Below are 18,596 nucleotides of genomic sequence, written 5' to 3'. Positions count from 1 at the left end.
GTATTGCTTGGTGTGAAGTCAGCCTCAACACAGCATCAAGGTCACAGTCCTAGGAGAACAGGAACAGAAAAAATCACAAAGGAACCTGCCCTCATCAGTGAAGATGGAAAGGAAGGCTCCACCTCTCAGGGAGCGAGCCACTGTGGAAAGTCCAGGCTTCCTTTCTACTTCCAAGTCCTCAGAAGGCCCTGTTGTGGGAACTCTCCAATATGGAGAAGAAGATAAAGACAAAGCAAGGACAATACTGGAGAAAAACACATCCATCTTTTCCCCTCCCAACACAGGCTGGCCAGTGAATGGACACAAACCAGACATGCATCCACCTGGAACATAGGGTCTGGAGCAAACTGGATTAGGGGCCTGGATAATCTGTCCTAACTGAGTTACCGGGGCACCTGGCGTCCTGAAGCTATTGGGGCCATCTGGGCAGACCCAGCTGTCTGCACGCGGCAGCTCACCTTGCAGCTCTGAACCAGCTGCTGCTGGGCCGCGGGGTTCTTGTTGGAAACGGCTGCATTCTGGGAGGCTGCGATGGTCTGTGTGGCTGCGGCCGCAGCCTGCTTGGCAGCTACCTGCAGAGGAATACAGGAAACAGAAGCCGGGCTTTGCAGCTGCAAACACACACATAGGACATGCATCACCTCCACTAAAATGTGGGAATGGACACGACTGGCTCTGCCAAAAACTCCTGGGAGCAGAGTCTGCCTCCTAGAAATCACCAAGGACTCTGGCCTTACAATGGCCTGTTATCTCCCCTTTCGGATCAATGATAGAAAACCTCAAGGTCTGGCATTCGATTGTCTTTCTCAGAAAGACAAGGCACAACTCCAAGAGCATGGTGGTGCTCATAAGCTGCTCTCAATCTAAACATTTTAGGGGGGAAGAAAGTAGATCCACCTGAAGCACCACAGACTGACTTCTTTGTCAAGTACAAACACTGGTGTCTGTGACCTTCCTCTCAGGGCCCCAAAGGGGCGTCGGTTCGGAAACTCCGAGTTGGTTCCCCTAAGGTACGATCTTGTGTGTATTCTGCTTCCTTCTGAGAGTCACAGGGCCACATTTTCTCCCACACCACAGCAGTCCTCCTAAGAGGGGGTCACATCCTTACCCAGGCAGGGCCTAGCTGCCATCCCCTCTAGTTTGTCTGCTAGGGTTTTCTGAGAAGACTCAGCAGAGCCAACCATTTTCCTGAACTAATTTCCTGAAATAATTTGTCCATTACTATGTTCAACTCATGCCATTCTGAAAAAAAAAAAAAAGCTGAAGCATTTCTCATGTCTATCTGTCCACCCCAGGCTGGCCGTCATCCCCAGGATCTCCAAGTGCGCTGTTCTCCATGGGAAGCCCTAATGATGTGGCTATCTCTAACCAAACACTGACATTTTAAAGCAAAGGTTTTTCCTGAATATCTCACCCTTAAACACCAAAAAACAACAAAAATTGAGTCCTTCCTTCTGGAAAATAGTCTGTAACCTATTCCCAAGCGTTAAACTTTGACATGTAATCGGTGCCTGTGCCTAAACCATCACATGACATTGTTAACCTGGATATGCCTCTGTCTTTAATGTGGGCATCACTGCTTTGTTGGCCCAACTATTTTTCAAGCAACTCCTTGCCATCTAAAAGGGTCCAGCCTTGTCCCTGACCTCAAGTCGGTTGATAATTTTTTTCTTAATGGCGTTCTGGGCAGCAGCGTTGGTGGCCACACGGAGACCCTCAGCGGCTTCTCGCAGGCGCTGCTGCTGGTCCTCGTTTTCCGGGTTGGCTGCAGCACCCTGTCAAGGTGAGAATAAAGAGCACATATGGTCCAAGGTGGACAGCATGTCACAGTTGCCCCAACTCATGCTCTCACATTCATTTTATCCTAAGAACAGGAAGTAACTGGAAGGGCAGGCCAAATGCTAGGAGTCATGTCTTCATGATAGAGATGCTTCTTAACACACACACACGCACACACACACACACTGGAAAACATTTGCTAACTGCATGGCTAGACAGAAATCCAGTAGTGATCATTAAACACTGTGGATCAGAGCCTTGGTAATCTACACAAATCACCATGTAGTCAGAAATGACATTCAGACAAATGTCCCCTTTCCTTCATCTATCCCAGGGAGAATTTTAATTTTAATTGTCATGACAAGCACAATGATGATATATGCATCGTCACGTCACTATTGGGACATTCTGAGACATAATTCAACGTGAAGGACCAAGGTTCCAGTATGAATACACCGGCAGGTGGAAGTGGTGGTGGGCTGGGTGTGTGTGTGTGGTGGGTGGGGGGTGGAGAGAACAGGAACCCTATGAGAATGCCACCCAAAAAGATGGTGAGAATACACAGTTAAGGAAAGACCATATGTAGAAACCTCAACCCTACAGGGCCTATCTGGAAAGCAGAACAGAGCTGAGACTTTAATGCAATGGGCTGAGCAGACAAAGTTGAAAACCTTGGCCTAAGAGTGGGTGTGAAGGAAGGCACAGGTATGCCACAAGACTGTGCTTCAGTGCCCCTTTACTACATTGCTTTAGAAGAAAGTTTCTTAGGACTCTCAGGTTTTACTTAGATGTGTGGGATTCTCTAGTAGGATAAAGCTAAAAGGAACATAGGGAGAGGAGACAATTTTATTGCCTAATCATTCAACCAAGGCTTACAGCCCATCCAGACTTCCTCTCCCACCGATCATAAAAGCAGTGATGAAAACTTTTCTCACAGGCCTGGATGTGTTGCCTTCAGTGCTTGGTGCATACAAATCAACACATTTCTTTCTAAGAACGTTGTAGGGCAATATTTTCTTGCAAGGCAGTGAAGACAGCGGAGAGAAGCTCGCTGATTTATTGAAAATCAATTCTTCCAATGTCTAGATTTTCCAAATGGCCCATTTGTCAAATTTACCAATTTACAAGAACCTATTTCTCTCAGCTATTTATGAAAGTCACAGCAATTCATACTGTATGGAAAGTTTTTAACACCTATGACAAAACTACTATGGATATCCTCTCTGAGTAGAACCTTCTAGTTTTAAACCATCTGATTATAGTTACCTGGATTTCATATTTCCAGCAATTACAAGTCTTATGTTTGCATTTCAATTGTGAAATGACTGACTAGGTCCCTTTGATATTCTTTAGGAAGTTCACAAAAGTCATTTTACTTTTCGCATCAGCAGGTATTTTTTTATGTTATGCCTTCACTGAGTAGTGAACATGAGCTTGAGTAGAACATGAGCTTAATTTTGTGTTTTAAGCAATAGCAAACAAAACACTTTACAAGATTTGGACTCTCTAGGTCTTCCTCCCAAACCTTTTTCATGATGAATGCTGATTGATATAAGAGTCTTTGAAAAATCCACGGGAAACATGCACAGATTAAAAAAAAAAAATCTTGTACCATAATAAATGATTTTTTATTCTATGAGGCTTTGTGCTTTACATGGCTGGATATTTTACTGATGATGAAAAGTTTTTCTATGTATTAACTATATCCTTTGAAAATCTAGGCACCACACTTTTATTAGCTGTCAACAAAATTCAGTAAAAATCAATACAACAAAGTCACAACTTTCAATCATGAGATGTGTGTGATAGCTATGTGTGAACATGGAAGAAGAAAGAAGGGGAATGATGATAAAATCCTTAGAAACTTATCAACTAGCATTCAGAACCATAATATGTATTTTTGGTTGTTTGACCAGTCCCTAACTCTTCCTTCCTCCTCCTACACCAAGGAACATCACTAAGAACTCTATTCCTCAGGTGATGGACATGGTACTAGGGCCAACGAAGCACCTCTGCATCATTACTGCACATCACGACCCACACATAGGGGGTCCACATTCAGGCAGGCACCGCATAGCAACAGGGATGCCCCCTGAGAACTGTGATGTCGGCACATTTTGTTGCACCCATCCACAAACTGTAAAATAAGACGTTTGTGCCATCACTAGGCCAAAGGGTCTTAGCACATGGCTCTGGGCTGATGGAACCATCACCATGCTGCAGTCTGGCTTGTGTTTGCATGCGCTCCTCTACCACTCTGCTGAAGGCCTGGGAGGGGTGGAGATGTTTAATCACTCTCACATAAACAGAAATGAATTCAACATGTTATGCTGAGGGGAGACTGAGAAAGGAGGTTTTTATTTTCCTTCTGTATACTTATTTGCATATTCTATGAATTCTATGAGAAACATATGCTGGAAGCATATTTTAAAAAGCATAAAAACTATGCTCTTCTCCATTCAAAACAGCTCTCAGGTATGCAGTATATGCTGTAGGACTCTTAACTCTCTGTGTCGAATGTCTCACACACACAATCTTCCCGATGTCTTCATGAATGGAAATATCTGGGGGGAGAACAAGGCCTGTGCACTCTAATGTGTTTCACAGAGGACAGTGAAAGACTTTGGTTAAGAATCACACTGGCGGGACCAGAGCAATAGCCTAGTGCATGTGCCAGGATCCCATATGGGAATGTGTCTTGGCTGCTCCACTTCCCATCCAGTTCCCGGCTTGTGGCCTGGGAAAGCAGTAGAAGACGACCCAAAGCTGTGGGAACCTGCACCCTTGTGGGACTCCCAGAGGGAGCTCCTAGCTCTTGGTTTTAGATTGGCTCAGCCCGGCTGTTGTGGCCACTTGTGGAGTGAATCAGTGAATGGGAGATCTTTCTCCTTGCATGTTCTTCTCTCCATAAACCTGACTTTCCAATAAAAATAAAATAAATCTTAAAGACAACAATAACAACAACAACAACGAACCACTGGCTATTAGAAACATCATGCTATAGCACAGATGTCAGAAAAGCACAAAGCTGCCTCTTAGTTTCTACTCAAATCTTTACACAGCTTGAACAGTTCTAATCCAAAAATGCCAAATCAAAAATGCTCTGAAATCTAGAACTTTCCTGAGTGCTAACCAGATGTTCAAAAGTTTTAGATATTTGCATTAGGAATGCTTATTCAGTTAAGTTTATGCAGATATTCTAAAAACCACAAAATCCCACATTGCATTTCTGAGCTCAAACATTTTGCATAAAGATGCTCATTCTATATACTATTTAAATTGCCTACAGGGATTTTTAAGAACAGTGAGGTAGGAAACATTCTATTATGCATCATCTTGGTGGGGGGTAAATAAGTCACATGGAAGATACTTTTGGGAAGACAGAAGGTACCACTAGAAATCCCTGGGTTAAGGTAATTTGTCCATTCCATGAATCCAATGGTGATGACCCAATAGAAAAAAGACAACCGTGGCCAGGCAGAAGGCTGGAGTTCTGCTGAGCTGGCAGTACTGCCCAGATGAGCTTCCCTGCTATGCTCAACAACTTACTCTGTAACACGCTGCATGGTTGCATGGGTTTTTAAAAAACCCAAACACACACTTAGCTGAACACCTGCCTTTTATCTTGCAGGTACCTTCCAAACTCTGACACTTCACAGCATTCACTTTTCGAATCAACCACTCCAACAGAATACCTTGGCGGCTTCTACCATGCGGGCAGTGGAGTCGGCCAAGAGCTTGGCTGCTGCCAGGAGTTTCTTTGAGTTTTCCATGTCAATTTCAGCTTCTGCATCTGATCTCATAGCATTGACGAGGTCTGAGGTGGCCTGGGCCAGGACCCGGGCCTGGCGTACCATCTCACCTGTGGGAGACACAGAAGATGTAGCTATTCATCTACTTCCCATAGGATGGGTAGACCTCAGGAGCTAGCATAGTCTTGTCGTTCTTATTATTTCCCAGGCAAGTAAGACAGAGAGAGCTGAACCTCCATGCCGTATACCTTAGCAAGGTACCCAAATCAGACTCAAGACCAAAACCATGTGATTTGGCTGCAAGGAGGGCACTTCCAGATACATCCAAGCCCAAATAGCAAAGAATGAAGGATAAATATGACCCAAGGAGCCAAAGAAGAACACTCTGTAAAGAGAGGTAGAGAATAAATGATGTAGATTCATTTTTAGTAAATTCTTTGGAAATGTAAGTGGGATGGGCGTGTGTTACAGTGGTTAAGAACTTGCTCCCATATCAGAATGCCTCAATTCAAGTACCAAACTCTACTCCCAAGTCCAGCTTCCTACTAGGCAGGGGTGATGGCTCAAGAACATGCATCCCTGCCACTCATTTAGGAGACCTGGATGGAGTTCCAGGCTCCTGCCTTTTTCCTGGCCTTGCCCTGGTCTTGTAGATTTCTGGGAAATAAATCAGTGGATGGTTCTGCCTATATAGTAAGGTGAAACTATTGCTTACCTTACTTTGAGAATTACAGAAAATCCCTTCTTAGAAACTCTTTGAAGAACAGTTATAGGAATATATATCTCCAGGTTGGATTAATTTTTATGCTACCTAGTACCACAGGAACTGTATTGCATGAGCCACTGCATTTGTGCCACATGGTTGTCACCAGAGGAACACAAACCCCGGATTCATGTTCATACACTCACCAGTTTTCTCTATCACATTTTTCTTTGCTTACTCTTCTTTTCAGCCTTGGTTTTGTTCCTGCATTACTAATTTCTTAATTTTAGTGTGTCTGTGATTTTATTAAAATCTCATTCAATTTCCTTCTGGAAGTGAGAGGAGCATGATCATCAACATTAAATTTAAAACTACTCAGATAAATGGGATTCTTTCTTCTCCCAAAGATCTAGTGACAGGAAGCTGAAGTACTACAACCTGAAGGTAGAAGAAAAAAGTTCTTACTGAAATAAAAATGTGCTGAACTCAGTGTGCTGTCCTGCATTGGATTGTGGGCATCAGCAGAAAATCAATGAAATCCAAATCCTGTCCATAGCCTAGTTCACAGTCATGTACGAGTGCTGACCTCCTGGTGCTGACAAATACACTCTGCATTAGGACATCAGAAATGAAGGAAACAGGCAAAAGGTCTTGGGAATACTTGGTGTTCCCCTCTGCAGCTTCTTTGTAAGTATACATTTTTCCAGGATAAAAGCTTACTTAAAAAAATAAATAAAAAATCATAATATGCAGATCAATCATACCTTCCTAAATCAAATCACCTAAGAAGGATACCGAAGGGTATGAGGCAATTTTATTTAACAAAAAACTCATTATTCACCATTGTTGTGTGCTGGGGAGGAAGTAGGAAAACAGACCTTTCAGAAGTGAAAACTCTGCATCTGTTCTGGAGATTCCATAAAAATGTTTGAAATACAAAATGCATGTATCTATCTGACCAGCAATTTCACTGAAAGGAATTTACACACTGATTTCAAAAAGTGAACAAAGATATTTTTACAAGATTGCCTATTCTGGTATCATCTTTTTTTGTGCAAATGCAAAACACACAGTAAATAACTTGCAGATCACCTAAATGTCCTTTTCAAGTAACTAGCTAAGTAAATTATGATGCTTCCAAAAGTAGAATAGTATGCTGTCATTAAACAGATTTCCATATAAGTGCAGATGAAAAACATCTCAGAGACTCATGAGGTCAGAAATGTTATAAAATATTAAGAGAGGGGTTGGCATTGTAGTATAACAGGCTGGAGCTCATTGGTTGGAGTTCCAGCTACTCCACTTCCAATCCAGTTCCATGTTAATGCTCCCAGCAAAGCAGTGGAAGATGGCCCAAGCATTTGGGACTCTGACATCCACATGGGAGACCAGAATGAAGCTCTTCATTCCTGGTTATGGTCTGGGCCAGCCCTGGCCATCATGGCCATTTGAGGAGTGAATCAGGGATAGAAGATCTGTCATTCCCATCTTTCTATAACTCTTTCAAATGAACAAAGCTTAAAAAAAAACCTGCTTTTAAAAAGTTTGCATTAATGTGCCTTGTAAGACAATTCTATAAAAAGCCAAAAGGTATCGGAATCCCTCACACACAGCCCTAGGCAGGTTAACATTTCCTGGTCAGTGGTAAGTGGTCAGTTCTGGGGGACAGCACAGCAGCACAATGCTGGGCAGGTTGACTGACTTTCCAAATAACAGGCTGAAAAGCTACACTTTGTTTTTAAGTTTACTTTGACTGGTGATGTTCCTATACCTTAACAATCCGTTGTGCTAGGGAGACATGATCCTCCAGGGTTAGCCAACCCACAGACAGACAACGGGCCCAATCAGGAGTACGCCTTTGACATGCAAAACAAATACCTGGCCTACAGCCCTCTACCTCTCTCTGACCCAGACACCCCAAGAGCCAAGACTCCCCCATCCTGTAATTTTGTGAGTGACCACCTGTGTAACTAACAAAACATTTCAATTCATCAATCCAAGACTGTTTACCCAGAAAACTCAAGACAGGCCATGATCTAGGGTGTCCCCTGAGCCTATTGCTTCCTGAGTACTCTGGCACCATCCCTGTGACTCCACGTAGTGTGAGGTGTTTCTCCTAGAAGAACCATGAGTAAACATCCCTCAAGCCTTGCTCCTGCATCTTCCCATGGCAGCTGTGATTCTGTCATCCCTCATCTGACACATGTACTACTAGAATAGGAGGGATATGCCAGGCATTTCAACTGTAATGAAAACCCACTGAGAACTATGCAGAAGCCATTCAGCATGACCATGTTTGTGATTGTCAGGGAGGATGTCCCTGGTGGAGGCTAATGCACACGTGCTGCAGTCAGCAATCCTGGCAGCCTTGGAACACCTACACCTAGGCATCAAGAACCTTCAGTCCCAACCCTGCGTGCCCACACCCAGTGCCTTACCAGCATCACCCATGGAACTGAAGATGCTCTCAGTGACACACATGATAGTGTCAGTGGCCTGGTCGTAGCGGCCGATGGGCTCACCACGGCTGGCAAACTGCCGCACATGCTGCAGGAGGTCGTGCAGGGCCTGGCTGACCACACTGGCTGCTGCGCTGACCTGTTTCAGCAGCTCGCTGTCAGCCGTGGCAGCCTGGCAGGCGCGGACGCAGTTTTCCACCGAACGGTCCACGAGCTTCCCTGCCTCGATCAACTGTTCCTGGCACACAGGGGAGCTGATGGTAGGGCTCACCACCTGCAGAGAGACAGAAGTGGGGATTGGGTGCTGCACAGCACCTCAGCCCCTGCCATGTGCCCAGCAGCTCCCCATTCCATCCCTCTAGTAATCTCACACTCTGGGCTTCAGTCCCTTGGCAGGGACCCAAGTAGTCCATGACTGAAGTGTCCCTACAGCACCAGCCCACTTTGATTGTATGATGTCAGCTGTCCCGCTGAGATTTTCACCACTCAGGAAGCAGGATATTGACTTCTGACTGCTCTATTATTTACCAGTGATACAGCCAGTGATATGCAACCTGGAATCCCATCAAGTCCACATGTGCACATCCTCCAACTTAACTTTTGTCTTCATTGAGGATTCACGTATGGTGGAGTGGAAAGGGTATCTATAGTTATAAAGACCTGAGTGACAACACCAGTTCTGCCATTTGGTGCTTTGATGACTTTAAACTACTTACCAGCATCTCAGGGCCCCAGGTTCCCTCTTTAGGGATAATAGTGTGATAATAGGGATAATAGTGTGATATACAGGAGGTGGGAGACCACAGGAGGTGATGCAGGACACATAGAGGGTGTGTACCTGTCAGTAAGTCCTATCCTCCATCAGACACTGTGCAGTGTAAAAAGGGCCCTGTATAGCCCACAGATAATTTCTGAGCCCACCATTGGCAAGAATTTTGATACCAGTATAAATGAGACACACCAAGAAGTTTGAATGGCAGGCAGAGCAATTTACATGTAGAAATGGATTCGAGAAAAGTGCCAACTGCCCGAGGACTTGAACAAGGAACAATGATAAAAGTAGAATTAGCTTCCACTAAAATCCTACCATGTCACCTCACAGATAACACCGGAAGCAGGCTGTATGTCTCAGACTGTTTCTGCAATGCTGTTCTTGCTTCTGCCAAATGACAGGCAGATGAGAGCATGTGGCAGCTGGCAGAGGGAAGGGGAGTCATCTGGCTTACCTTGGCACATGCCACAAGCTGGGAGGTGGACAGGGCACACTGAGTGGCAGCAGCGATCACCCTGTTCTGCAGGACAGTATCTTCGGCCACCTGGGCAACATTCTTAGCCTTTAGCACCAACATGGCGGCAGCATTGGCCACGGCCTTGGCCAAGCTCATCAAAACATCCTAAGTGAAGGGAATCAAAGAATATTTACTTTCTTTTTTCCAATAATCCTTCACATTCTGAATATGAAAATGTATCATCCACCTAAACGTTTTATTACAATTTCTTTTGATCTTTTTCCTTTGGCACTGTGGAGTAATTCTTTTCATTTATTTTGTGAAATGTCAACTTCTCCTTAGAGATAATTAAGGCAGGCGACTTGCATCTTAATGATATAGTCTCTTATGTATCTATTAAGCAGCATAGATTGAAATCTAAACCAGGCTATTTGAGGGAAGGGTTTTTATTGCAACCACTAATTCACATTCATGCACTGATCCAACACAGAGTCTTGACCAGGTCTCCAGAGTGTGTGCTGGATGCCAGGAACGGAAAGAAGTAAAAAACACATCCAGATGCTGCAAACACCACATGTTGTGGCAAGGCTGCAATTCATGGCCTCCAAGTGAACATGCTCCACTATGATTCACATATTTATCTTAAGAATTTCTCCTTTGCAGAAGGATGTACGTTATCCTCAGAAATCCAATTGCATCTCCGCCTCCAGAGGGCAATATTGGACGTGCACAGAGAGCTAGCCCCAGCACCTACAGCTCAACAACCACAGGATGTTCTGGAGCTAAATTCATCTGAGCTTTCTGGATAGGAGTTAACTTATTATGCAGAGTGGAAAGGAATCCTACATAAACAAACCAGCTACAAGACTACCTGATCATAGAGCTCAGTGTCTTCAAAGATCAGTGTCCACTCCACCTCTCTGAAATGGCATGATGTTTGCAGAAAGCAGCACACTTTGATTTAGCGAACCTGAACTGTCTTCCGTCTGTCTGACCTGAAGATTCACCTCTGTGCATTTAAATTTGCTTTTACTTTCCCTATTAAAACAGGCTGATTTGATTTGAAAATGTCTTCCCAAACATTGGAGTCATCTTTATTTTAAAAACAAAATAGGTCCAGGCTTTTCCTCCAGAGGAAGCATGGTCACCAGTTTTTATTCATTCATCAGGTAGTAAAAAGCACTTTGGATTCCTATTAGGCAAAGGGCACCACCAGAGTCTTCAGGAGGCTAAAGCTTATGAGAAGACATACTAGAAAGTATTCAGCTGGTATGATTTAACAGAGCTAACAGAACATGCAATCCAGGCAGATCAAAAGTCCAAGAATCCAATATGTAAGCTGATTTTAAGAAGGACAAGAACTGGGTCTGGTGTGCTAGCCTAGTGGCTAGAGTCCTTGCCTTGCACGCACCGGTATCCCATATGGGTCGCCGGTTCTAATTCCAGCAGCCCCACTTCCCATCAGCTCCCCGCTTGTGGTCTGGAAAAGCAGTTGAGGACAGCCCAAAGTCTTGAGACCCTGCACTCATGTGGGAGACCCAGAAGAAGCTCCTGGTTCCTGGCTTCAGGTCAGCTCAGTTTCACCTGGGGAATGAATCATCAGACTGAAGATCTCCTTCTCTGTCTCTCCTCCTCTCTGTATATCTGATTTTCCAATAAAAATAAACAAATCTTTAAAAAAAAAAAAAGGCAAGAACTAAGTCTTTAGGGAACAGTTCAATCTGATCGTTTTTGGATCTGTGGATGGTCTGATCAACAGTAAAGATAAAATCTGTGGTACCAACACTGGATAATGCCTTCATCTGTCACATGGTTTTAGGGATTGCTCCCATTACAGGCTGCAGAGCTACAGGCTTGAGACCCTCATCTCAATGCCAAGTGCAAACATAGCTTGAATGTCATGGCCAAAAAGATTTTCCTTCACTTGTTATAAATCCATCTTTTCAGAGGGACTGGGGTTTGGTTATACAGAATCATCATTGTTCTAAAGGGCCTTGTTGATATCATTCAAAGAAATTTTCAATTATTTCATCCCCCCAATCTACATTTAAACCAACAAAAACAAAAATGTGATACTCCAGCTGACAAGGTGGCTGTCAAGGCCTTTGCGGACCTTTCCAACAAGACCTGTATTATGTAGCCTGCATAAAACCAATCTTGCTAATTCTGGGAACATTTGGTACACGGAGAACTCAAGGAAAGCTCTGAGCTAGGACCTGCAAGATTTAGAAAAATACAGCAAGAGATCCAGCAGCAGGAAGCCAGGGTGACCCATGACTGCATGTTGGCAGATCACTGCACTGCCCTGGTCCCAGAGGCCCAACCCAGACAGAAACTTTTGTGTCAGGCTTTTTGCTGATAGGTGGGACTCCACAGAACTACCACTCAGAACATTCGTCCCCTGGCAGACAGAATAGAAACACACACCAGGAAGCAGAGGATGCTCTCAAAAACACTCCTTTTAAGAACGAAGCCAGAACATCTCTTAAGGACCTAACTTTGTCCTTAACACTTGGAAGGAAGCAGTATTTACACAGCCCCCCCAAAACAAACCTGTAACATCTCTTAAGGGACAGATGCAACTTGGTATTCAACTCTTAGAAGGAAGTAGTAAAGCATTATGTTTCAAAGACAATTAGTAGACCACCTTAAGATCAGGAAGCCTTATAAACCAGCAGCTGAATCTCCAATGGACTAGCAGGTTATAAGTCTATGAAGAATTACTTGGCTCAATATAAAAATTTGAAGGCAAAGGCAAGGGCAGTTTGGCAAACTGGAGGAGAGTCAGGATGGGGACACAGTAGCTTGGGGCAAGTGGGTTATGCAAGCATTCACACATTCTACAGGTAATTCTGTTCAAAGGAAATTAGCACTGGCCATCTCAGTGTAGGAATGGCTTCCAGGAACTCACTGCTGGATGAAGACATGAATATGGATGGATTCAATGCCTTAGTGCACTGTAGGACATGAATGATGAAGTCTTAGGTCCAGAGTGAAACAGCCAAATGCACAGTAAAAGTCACACAAACATTTGTTGGCAATTCAAAATCTCATGGAAGACTGTATTAAAAGATAAATTTATTTTGGTGCAAAATTTGTGAAATCCGTGTACAGGCGGACTGGGTTCTTTAAAAAGTTCTCTTTTATCCCCCTACACAGATATTTAACTGTTTAGAGGTCACATAAAAATTAGTAATTTGTAAGAATGTTTTAAAAGGTCAAGGCTGGTGAAATTCCTGCCAATAGAGGTGGCAGCAGAGACCTGGGTCAGAACCACCACCATTACGTGACACAGGATGCCTTGACAAAATTACTTGCACAATCACAGACTTCAAAGGAGGAGCAAAAGCATCATCACACAAGGACATGAGATGCAAGTTAAGCTCATATTGGCTGTGGCCAGCCCAATCCAGCCCCTGCACCTATCCCTGGGGGCCGAGAACAGAGGCAGACAAGCTGAGATAGCGTCTGAGTCGTGGCCTAATGAAGCTGGCAGTGCATCAAGCCAGCTGTGAACAGCAGCCACAGCTGCTTGGCAGAGCTCAAACAGCACAAGTCCCAGAGATGAAAATGAAAGCCACAGAGAAAGGCGGCCCCAGTGCACTTGTGGTTTTGGATGTGACTCAGAGCCGAGAATCCCCTCTGAATACAAAGCAAGGCCTGTGCTGTGTGTGTGTGTGTGCTTATGTGTATGTGTCTGAGAGTACGAAGTACACACACTTCCAGTCTTACATGTGATGCTGTTAAAAACTGCCCCTAGGGGCAGCACTACGGTGTGGGGTATCACTGTATCCTGTGACACCAACATCCCATATGGGTGCCAGTTTGAGTCTTGGCTGCTCCAACTCTGATCCAGCTCTCTATTAATGCACCTACGAAAGTAGAGGCAGATGGCCCAAGAACTTCAGAGTCCCGGAGAAAGTTCTAGACTGCTTGAGAAGTAAACTAGAAGATGGAAGCTCTCTGTGTAACTCTTCCTTTGAAAAAAAAAATTAATAAATAGATAACTTGCTTCTATACAGGTAAAATAAAACTGGCCAAGGATGGATAACTGCAGAATTTGGGTGATATGGACATTATCACAACTTAACATCACAATGTTATCTACATTTATGTGAAGAGAATGTTTGATATACAGACACACCCTCAGAAGTGCTAAATAAGGGCTTTTACAAGGATGGTGCCAGATGAAAGTGAAATGAAGCTGCCCTTAAAAATGCAATTTTTCAGAAATTCCCAGAAAAATATCCTCCCACTGCCCCCAGGAACACCCACCTTAACCTTACCCAAGATAGTTCAAGGAAGACTTGGTGTGTTTTCCATTACTTTTCTAACTGAAGTCTCAACCTTCACTTGGATTGCTTTCCATGATCATGGGGCTTTGAATACCTTACCTGGAATCGCTCGTCAGTCTCATTCTCTCCAATCTGTCTCAGGAGGTCCCCGCTGGCTTGTCCGATGCTGCCAGCTGCGGTCAACACTGTCTGCCGGGGCTAGAAACAGAGCACACACCTTGGTTGGAAAGACAGCGTGTTGTCCTCATAGTGCCATGAGACATGACGGGAAAAAGAGCTCCCTATGGCTAGCTTCTCCTGCAGGAAATGAGAACTCCGGGCTGCCACCAGGGAGGAGACACATACCCAAAGCTCCAGTGAAATTGGAGCAAGGAAACACCCCATCTCATAAACCAGCAACAAGTAAAAGGACTAAGATGTCCCATTAAGAAGCCTCATTCAGCTAGTCAAGGTGAGATAAACTCTATGGAAACTGCAATGCAAACACATATGCTCCTTAAGTGTGCATCTGCCACATGGCTTTAGTTCTTAGGTTTCCATCTAAACTTGTCCCTTTGGCCCCTTCACATTCAATGAACCCCAAAGGCATGCCCCCTTTACACTAAGAGCTCAACAAATCCCAAAGATTAAACAATAACTTTGTATTCAGTTTGACAAACTCCAACTTCAACTATAGGGTGATGAAGATGGAAGAAAAAAGCTCAGGAAGTCAAGACCACTCTGTGGACCCCAAAGGATTGCACCTGTCTCCTCTGAGCCTGAATCTGGGCTGGCCCCCAGAGCTCACCTCTCCAGAAGTTGGTTGCACAGCTTTTAGCAAGTCTGACACAGCCCCAGCAAGGGTCCTGGCTGCTCGCATCAAGTCCTCACCGCTGCCCACTTCGTCATCCATGAGGGCTGCCAGCAGCTTCACGCCCTTGGACATTTCCGTAAGGTTGGAAGAAATTGTGGTGATAGCACATCCCACAGCTGTGTAGTCAGTGTCAGCGGGGTCACCTGGGGCAGAGAAGGATCATCACCACCAAAGGAGGAGGGGCCAGGAGGGGTGAGGATGGAGTGGTCCTAATGAGAATTTGCATAGCCTCACTGTGGCCTGGACTCATCCCCCAGCTTTGGGCAGGACTCAGACCCAAAGCTGTGCAGGAGCACAGGGATGGGGACTGCTCTGTTTGTTTCTGTCCATCCTTCCTGGGTGCTGGGCCCAGTGGTTAAGACAGCAGTTAAGATATCCGCCACAGGTCCCCGTCAGAGAACCTAGGTTGGATTTCTGATCCCAGCTCCCAACTCCAGTCTCCTATTGACACAGTTTCAGCAGGGACTGCTTGAGTAATCAGATTCACGCACCAAATTGAGGATACCTAGACTGAATTTCCAGCACCAGGCTTTGGTGCCAGCTGGGGACCACTGTGAAAATTTGGGGCATAAGCCAGCAGATAAGAGCTCAGTTTCTCAAATTCAACAAATAAACAAACAAAAAATCCCTTCACCTGCCCTGCAGGGTTCACATGATGATTCAAATTCCAAAGGAAGCCTCAACATCTTTGGCCCTTTTCGAGAGAACCCTGTGAGCAGGGGCTAGCTGAGCTCCTGGCTCTAACTCGAAAGAGCCAGCTGAAAAGTCATGCCATGCCAGAAGCTGGCACTGCTGGATGAGGCCCAGGAGACCATCCTGTTTATTCACAACCATGGTCAGACCAGAAGCTCCCAGGATCCTTACTAGGCGGATACTGAGAACAACTATGTCTGTGGTTGTTTTTTTTTTTTTTTAATAGTTTTAATTTTAACATGTTTTCATTTGAAGGAGACAAAGATAGACGCCCACCACTGATTGACTCTCAATATGGCTGAAGCTGGGCCAAAGCTACAACCTGGAAACTCAATCCAGGTCTCCTAGGTAGGTAGCAGGCACCCAATTACTTGAGTCATCATATGCCACATGCCAAGGTCTGCCTTGGAAGGAAGCTGAAATTGCAACCCAGGGCCAGAAACTGAACCCAAGGTACTCCGATATAAGATGTGGGCATTTTAGCTGCTAGGCCAAATGCCTGCCACCACAAATACTGATGATGCATGATAAAAATGAAAATGAATGTGATACTACTTATATGTCTCCTGGGTCATGGGGAGAAAATGCCTGAAGCACTCTGAGTATCTAAAAATATATTCTCTCATAATAGGAAAAATCTGTTGTTTCAATCAAACCCCCATCCCCAGCCACAATATACCACAAATCCTCAGGGACTTACCAGCCGTGAGGTTAACAACTGAAGCCGTTCCAGCTGTGATAGCATCGACTTGAGAATGGATTTCATGTTTGGATTCATCGACTTTGTTCTGAACCCATACCCTTGATGCCTGCAAAGCCAGACATGAGCATGATACACCACAGCTCGGAATTCCCTGGGAGTCCAGAGATGTCGTACCACAAACCATCAGCAGCATATGAGCTGTGCTCCTCTCACAGAGCCGGCACTTCAGGTGCCCCTGAACCATCCAAAACAATATCCTTAACAGGTCTCTGGCTCATTAATCAGAAAAAGTGCAGGGTATTCAAAAATCTCCCTGGGTCTTATCCTAGTTACCACTATTTTCAGCTTTTAAGATGACAGGTAGAAAAACTGTCAAGAGTTTTATTTAGTAAGCTCAACTGGAAAAGAATGACAATGGAGGGGGGTCTATGCCCCATCATAACCATACTGCAAATTAACACCACCAGTTACTGTTAAATTTTCACCTTGTGTTTCAGGGGGCTGGGTTAGAATTGGGGTGCTTCAGTTCACAGGGATTCTCATCCATGCAGGGAATGTCTCTTGTTTTCAACAAGAATCACCCTCAACATGAAGAAGCACCTTGTTCATATACATGTGGCACCTTTTCTGGCAGGAATGAGTGATGGCCCAGGCCTCACATTCTGGATTGGGCTCCGCCACTAGCAGCTGATATGAGCTTAGATACATTCTATCCAGGTCCTTCTTGGAATTCCATTATTTTTTTTTTTAAAAAAAAAAATCTTTCCAGCTCCCACAGTTTGTTTCTTTGAACCTATAAATAACCAATCCTCTGCTTTCTGGCCCTGCAGGAGGTAGATACTCAGAGACCACTTACACTAATGATGATGACCCAATGCTGGGGTGCTGTTTCTCCAAATATCCTTCAACAAAGATCTAAATCCAGCACGTGCATGGTACTAGGAATAGCTTATAGCATTCTAGTTCTTTGAAAATTGGTAAAGCAGGTGTGTGAAACCCAAATATTTTGAAATAGTCTCATGGGTTCATTATGGGAGTATGCCCATAATAGATTTTCACTGTGAAGTTCTCTAAAAGCTCAGTATTGAATGATTTCAGGGACCTGAGAGCAACAGCACTGGGGATACCAGCAACTTTGGTACCCCAAAGCATGAAATAAACAGAGTCTGGGGGGATCTATCTGGAGGATGGTTGAGCTGGCTGCAGCAGATGAACACAAATGGGATATTGCAATTCTGGCTCCTCTGATGGGACCTCTCAGTCCTAGAGCAGTGGTTTGCAACCCTGCCTGTCCATCAGAATTTCCTGGGGAGGACAAAATAGATGTCCCCTCCCATTTCTTGGTCCAAGCCAGGGTCTCTGGCTTTGTAAAGCTTCTCAAAGGAGTCTGGTGTACATAAAAAGGATGAGAATGACAGCATTAGCCAGTGGTTCCTACACAAAGGAGCTGGGACTCAGCTACACTGTGGGCTTGCTCAGCTGTCTGGGTAAGGCTGTGGTTCTGCAGCCATTCCCAGGATCTAAGGCCCTGCCTGTGCTGCTGGCTCAGGGACCACAGTTTGGAGCGGTGAGGTACTAGACAATTTCAGGTGGCACGAACTACAAAAAGGTCTCTGGGCCACTTCTCCTGCCCCATGGGAGAGTATAACAGCACTAATTCAGCAGTTCTCAAAGGTCAGATGCCAGTCAGGCAGCTCCAGCCTCTCCTGGCGTTTCCTTACAAATGCACAGCCTCAGATCTCAACCCAGATCCACTGAGTCAGAAAGAATGGGGACAGCACCCAGCAGTTTGTGCTTAACAGGTCCTGCAGGGAACTCTGATGCATGCTAAAGTTAAAGAACCACTGATGATAATAAAATAACAGCTCATACTTGTTGACTTGTTCAGTCAATGCAGGTGCTATGGTAAAAATGCCACCCATGATTAGAATATGACACCTCTAAGTGATGGATGACAAAGCAGAGGCTTCAAGAGGGAAAGGTGCCTGGGTTCACACAGGCAGTAACAACAGAGCTGGAACTGGACCCCACAACCTAAGATTCTATACAGTCCAAGTTGCCAACCCCCAAGAGACATGGCCCATGGCAGCAAGCATTCTTGCGGGTATCTTCCTGGAGGCAAAACCAGCA

At 44.8% G+C, this 18,596-nt stretch overlaps 1 protein-coding gene across 1 annotated transcript in view; it reads right to left on the bottom strand.

The window, feature by feature from the left end:
- Positions 1–18,596, bottom strand: part of TLN2 (talin 2) — a 179,278-nt gene that overhangs the window by 119,085 nt on the left and 41,597 nt on the right. Inside the window, exons 14-21 of the mRNA XM_040968654.1 lie at positions 16,464–16,572; positions 15,005–15,213; positions 14,317–14,415; positions 9,920–10,087; positions 8,673–8,967; positions 5,475–5,641; positions 1,647–1,775; positions 459–572 (exon numbers count right to left, since the gene is read on the bottom strand). Coding sequence (XP_040824588.1) covers positions 459–572; positions 1,647–1,775; positions 5,475–5,641; positions 8,673–8,967; positions 9,920–10,087; positions 14,317–14,415; positions 15,005–15,213; positions 16,464–16,572 — 1,290 coding nt within the window. The remainder of the gene's footprint in view (positions 1–458; positions 573–1,646; positions 1,776–5,474; positions 5,642–8,672; positions 8,968–9,919; positions 10,088–14,316; positions 14,416–15,004; positions 15,214–16,463; positions 16,573–18,596) is intronic.

The sequence above is a fragment of the Ochotona curzoniae genome, unplaced genomic scaffold, assembly GCF_017591425.1.
Source record: "Ochotona curzoniae isolate NIBS_2020 unplaced genomic scaffold, NIBS_Ocur_1.0 scaffold_4701, whole genome shotgun sequence".
NCBI lineage: Eukaryota > Metazoa > Chordata > Mammalia > Lagomorpha > Ochotonidae > Ochotona > Ochotona curzoniae.
This window is presented reverse-complemented; position numbering and strand designations above follow the sequence as displayed.